Here is a 6,000-nt window from a genome sequence, read left to right on the forward strand (position 1 = left end):
GTTTGACAAGAAGCAGCGTTGAGCCACAGATACATGGAAGCGGGCATCTTTAAACGTTATACAACCTCAGGTGATGTCACTCTGCTGTTTACCTCTTGAACAGTGGTTAAAATGCCATTTTCTTGTGTTAAAAGAACCTGTCTAATACTATAAAATTAAGAAAAAATCCAATCAACACAGAGACACCGAGGCAGGTCTTTCACTTGTGTCAGCATACTGTCGAAATGAAATGAAAACCAAAGGCATTTTCAGACCAGAGCCCTACAGACGCCCAGTGCCCACTGGGGAGCTCGCCCCGAGAACTACGTTTACCTTCGGGGCTTTTTCCTGTTTGCATTTGCACCACCAGAGCGCACACGGATATTCTCCAGCCCACAAAAAATCTTCTATAAACTTTGAGAGTTCCTGCTTCACGTGGTGCAGACGCACAGAAAAAAGTCAGTTCTTTGACTCCAAGAGTTCAAAGAACTATGAAATGAACTCTGGTCTCAAAGCACCTTAAGTTAAGCGCTTTTATTTAAGGAACATTTCTGCTGTGTCCATCTCGTCACTGGCATTCAGCAGTCACATAGCTGTATGTATTCATGATTGCAGACAAAGGAAGAGAGGACTCACCATCGGGGTCTTGTACTTGTGGATCACCACTTCTTTAGTTTCAGGAACTACGCCGGTGCAAGAGACAAAACAGAGAATTCAAAGGCAGCAGAAACCTCAATGAGTTCATATTTGAGAGCTTTTGGGAGGGGGCGGGGTGTGGTTATAGGGTTGGACTTTCAACAAGGTGTAAAATGAGATGTGGGCCAAGAAAAGTTCACCATAGAGGTCAATTAAAGATCAGATTAAGGGGCAGAAGGGGCTGTCTACTTTTAGCTTAGATAAAATTCAATTGTGAAATCCTGCTCATGTTGCGTTTCCTTATTGTGACTAATGAACTGATCAAATGTTCTTTGTCTTCAAATAAGAAAGCAAAATGTTAAATTTCAGCTTGGATTGGTTGGTGAGACGTTCATGGCCCACATGATGAACAAATACGAGCACAAATGTCATAACAAGAGAGTTTGCGACCAAGAAGGCCGCAAAGTTAATATATGAAAAACAAACAATAAAAAGGACGACCTCCCCAAGCCCTTCCAGCCAGTGAACTCAAAGTTAAACATCACAGAAGAGTCGATACAAGAGGCCAAAATCCTTCGACCCGGGACCACGTTGCTGTCCACGGGTCAGGCTGACTTTTCATTAGTAACTGAACCCATAGCAGAGATGGAAAGGCTGAGATCTGGACAGGTGAAAGGGCTGAGAAATCCTCAACCCCCACAAACTAACTGTCCCACCTAAGATCTCCGCTTGCTGAGATACAGATGGTCAGAGAGTGATGACCACGTGAGTGATGGAGTCTGGGGTGATCTCCGAAATGAATCAGAAGCAAGTGATGGAAGAAGCAGAGGAAAAATTAGCGGTACAGAAAAGGGGAAAGAGGAAGGGGGAAGAAAAAAAAAATCTATGAAAAGGACAGAGTGAGGAAATATTCTGCACAGGTTTAGTTTCAATAAGAAAGGAGAAAGGTGACGACACTTTACCTGCTGGAGAATGAAGGTTTTCATAGTGGCAAAGATGAGGGCAACATTACAAAAGCAGCACAGAGACACAACAGTAACCCAGCCAGGCGCTCGACGTCTGAGCAAGTTTAAGAGTTACAGCTACTGCTCACCATTCAGTCAGACATTTGCATTTTCCATGAAACTTAACAGGAACCCACTAACTGTGTGACGCATCTCAGGTCGGACAGAATCCTCATACTTGAGCTGTACTTTCAGCTGCTCCCTGAAGTAGGGGGTCGCACAGCGGATGGATCAGTGTGACTGATTTGGCACAGATTTTAGACCAGATGCCCTTCGTGACGCAACCCTCCCATTCATCTGGCACTACGAGTACCTAGCTTGTGACCCCCTGAGGCTGGGTCTGTGTCTCCGCCGTAGGCAAATGTGTTAGCCACTACACCATCCTACTAATGAGACTAAATGTCTCTTCATGTATCAGGCACGATGCAGTATCGACCGCTTTTAAAGACATTCAGACTCTCCTGCTCTCTTCCCTCAGGCTGACTCAACATGGAACAGTTTAAACCAGGCCAAAAAAATAAATGGTTTAAGATCTAAAAAAAGGTTACAGTCTTATTGAAAAGGTGGCAGCTCAAATTCTAGTAACAACTTATCTAACTCAGGGCTAGAACACATCACTGCTGTCATGGAGGACAGGCTGCCATTTAGCTACGAGGGGACTCGTGTTACTTGAGAGATTTAGATCTATTTATGGCTTTTGTCAACAAATGAAAACCATAATATGAGCAAAATGCCCTTAATGCTTACATATTTCCAAGCATTATAAGCTTTGATTATGTCGTTTCTGGAAAATCAGTTAATATGATGCTTTTATTTCTAATATTTGTATGGCACCTTTAAAGGGGACCCTGTCCTTATTTTCTGCTGAGTTTGTGAGTGTCTACATGTTAATACTACAGTGGTGGATTCTCATTTGAAAAATGTGCAATATTTTAAATCTATAGAACCAAAATCAGAGCATTCAGACTAGTTTGAGAGCAAATATCTTTATACTGTGAGCAGAGCCACTCTACTGCCACGCTGTCCAAAGCTGCTGTTGGTGGGTAGCAGCGAATCACAGAAAGCTGGCTTAAAGTTAAATAGGAAGAGTGCAAAAATGAGACTAAACTGCTTGCACCATAATCTAGTATAAGATCAATGAGGATTACTAATTACTCCAACATAAAAATTGAATTGGAAACAAGCAGAACAGGTCCCCTTTAAGTCACACATCTACACAAACTGGCATAGCTATTTATGATACACGTTTCAGCCTTCCTTCTCTACACTGCGCACACCATTTCTCACAAACTTTGGCTTTTTATTACCTTGCTCTAAACCTCAACACTTGCATATGACTAAGCGCAAACCACACCCTCGAAATAATGCATGACGCACTTAATCGCCTGCAGACGTCAGTGTCTCAATGCTCCAGAGGAGAGCGGCTATCCAATTTAGTGAACCCTTATTAGCTTTCATCAATACATTTGCCGTGAAGCTGAGTTACTGCCGTGCCGAGTACAGGCCTAGAATCAATAGATGGTGTAATTACCAAATTCCTCCAGGACAAAGACTCCCTTCACTGTATTGCACTTTTTAATGTGACTCAGCTCTATGAAAACCTAAAAACAAACAAAAAACAAAACAAAACAAGACAGAACATTATTAACTCAACAACACTGGATGGTGAACACGTCATATTTAAAGAATTAGCCATGTTTAAACTTGTTTTATTCAGTGTGAAAGGTCAAAATAAAAGGCTACACATGGAATGCAAGCTTTGAACGGCTAAGAAAGGAAAAGAAAAAGCACACTATGAGAAATTTTCCATGATCAAACGCATACATGGGCAATGAGGAGAAGCTCAACGCTGATTCAACGTGGCTCATCAATGAAATGAATCAGAACTGGGACAGTTTTGTCATGTTTGGTGTAAACAGCATAGATACTTTAAAAAAAATCTTTTCTTTATGCTCAAAGATGCAATATGGCCCATATGATGCATACATGGAAGTTCCATATAAAATGTAGACAAGGACACAAAATTAGAGTTGCCATACAGCTACAACAGGAAAGAAAAGAGGTAGAGAAAACAAAAGGAACCGAATAAGATGTAACTGCTAATAAGCAAACACAGCAGAGGTTGTGTACCTTCCGCTCCTTGCAGGGGGAGAGAGCATGGGAGAGAAATGGTTTGGATTATTATCGGACAGAAGAGCACAAACACTCGACGACACTCTGAGAGGGCACTGTCCACAGGAGCCTCGTACAGATTCAAATCAAAAATCCAGCTAAGTGGTTACAAGAGCCAATATGATTTGAAGGAAAAAAAAAATCCATCACCAGAGGACTCAGCCCACAAAAAACTACTAGGAAATAGGAAAGAAAAAAAGAAGACAACAAAAAAAAAGAAAGAAAAAAAAAAGAGAAGATTAGAGGTTTGACTAGGGTATTAAGAACTGGATTCACCTCTGTTTTCCTGGACTTTAAACATCTCAGTTCCCCCCCAGAGCCCTCCATGCCTCCTCCTCCAGCAACAAGGGCTGGCACCAACGCCACTTGCTCACACAGCAGAACAAATAAATGAGGGTAGTTACTGATGGACAATAAATCCCACTATGTGCAGGATGCCTCCTCTGATACATCTCACTGCAGAGGGACCCAACAAGGCGGACGCTCACTACACTGCTTAGTTTTCAGTTAGATCATGTTTGGGTCAAGAAGACTATGAGGATGTTTATTGAGCTGATGCAAATACTGTGCATGGAAATTTTTTTATTCATCATGTTGTATTTGGGATTAGTAATAGTGGTCTGTTGAAATATGACACAGCTACTGGAATTATATATTACTAGTTTGATATTATTAGTCACATTAGGTGGGGGAAAAAAACAAACTATGAAAGTAGACATGATTGTTAGTTTTGACAATGGACTGTATTTAAAAGATGGAAGAAGCCTTTAGGCTTTAAAATACCAAGATGGTCATTTTGATTTCCTGGCATTTCAAAAATCATGTGGCTCTGTCTAAAAACAAAAACAAAAAAACTTCAAAACTATCATCTGATATTCCACAAGTTTTCCAAAAATGGAGTTACTCAGCATATAGGGAATTTTTTTCCACAATGTACTGAATCATATGAGGGGAGTATATATATATATATATTAAAAACTACCACTTATACCTAGAATCTGAGTAATTTTGAATCCCACAGCTCAATATTAGCACACCTGGCTGTGTAGCAAAACAAAGTTTACACACATTTTGATGTGAAAGCTGCTACACCATGAGCCAAAGCTAGCTAGATGTGATTGATAGATAAAAATCCTTCTAAACACATACACACTGAAGAAGATGAATAATTACTGCAGGACTGAACGGGTCGTTGATGGGATGTTGAGCAGAGGTTCTGCAAGTCAGAGCGGGGTAGTGTACGACTGTGCAGAGTGTGGAGAACAGGTTATTGAAAGGGTTTCAGGCCTGAGAAGGAGAGTTGGGGGGGGGTGAAGGGTGGCAGACCGATGTGGAGCAGTGTGGACGATGGAGGTGGTTAACTAGGTTCTAGTTTTAAACCTGCAGTCTTTCTAATGGCCACCAGGGGTTGTTTCCTCTGGCTGCAAAACCAACTGAATATGTAAAAGTTAAGTGGAAAACAGTCCCATTTCTCACTTGATCTATGATCTTATACATTTTCTGATTACTTTATTGTCTCAATTGTTCGTTTCAGTTCTTATTTAACACAAAATTAAAAGCATTTTGCCAATTAGTGTACCATAAAGTATTAAAGCAGGCTATTATTTAAGGTGCCTGTCAGTTCCTTGGTTGGATCTACTTGTCATGTCTGGTTTCAAAGAAATCAAGATGACAAGGGCCAAAATGTTCAAGTCGACACTTCATAAACAGGGTCTACAATATCACAGTGGCTATATCCGTCTTTAATATACAGTCTATGATTGCTGACCAGCCAAACATTTACACACATGTATATATCTACAGTCAATAGTTTGCATACACTAGGTTGTTTCTTTACTTTTGGTTATTATCCACATTTTATCTCTACTGTGATTTGTGAATAGTTACTGTAGAGTTATTCACTGACCAACAGTAAGTTGAGCTCGTTTTGCTGTAGTACTGCGATGTCCACCAAATATGTGTATCTTGGGTATACCTTACTTTTCTACTACATAATTGTTTAAGATAAATCAATAGTAGCTCACTGAGAGAAAAACTAAATTATAATATTTTTTTCTTGTTTAGACTGAATTTTAAGACATTTACATTTTCCAAAACACTTGGGAGTTTCAAAGAGTTTAATTTTGTGTAATTTTGCATCAGATTTTTATTAAATTCAGTTCATGAGAAATATGCATGCCCTCACTATGCCCAAAATTTTGACTGGTAT

General features: G+C 40.2%; 1 protein-coding gene across 18 annotated transcripts in view; it reads right to left on the reverse strand.

The window, feature by feature from the left end:
- Nucleotides 1–6,000, reverse strand: part of madd (MAP-kinase activating death domain) — a 50,760-nt gene that overhangs the window by 2,825 nt on the left and 41,935 nt on the right. For 9 of the 18 annotated variants that reach the window (XM_013915735.1, XM_013915733.1, XM_013915734.1 and 6 more), the window contains 3 exons: nt 3,750–3,758; nt 3,151–3,220; nt 616–662 (listed from right to left, as the gene is read on the reverse strand). In XM_013915735.1, coding sequence (XP_013771189.1) covers nt 616–662; nt 3,151–3,220; nt 3,750–3,758 — 126 coding nt within the window. The remainder of the gene's footprint in view (nt 1–615; nt 663–3,150; nt 3,221–3,749; nt 3,759–6,000) is intronic. The other 9 variants (XM_013915743.1, XM_013915739.1, XM_013915738.1 and 6 more) reach the window with 2 other exon arrangements.

This window comes from Pundamilia nyererei, unplaced genomic scaffold (assembly GCF_000239375.1).
Source record: "Pundamilia nyererei isolate P.nyererei 1_Seehausen unplaced genomic scaffold, PunNye1.0 scaffold00356, whole genome shotgun sequence".
Lineage (NCBI taxonomy): Eukaryota > Metazoa > Chordata > Actinopteri > Cichliformes > Cichlidae > Pundamilia > Pundamilia nyererei.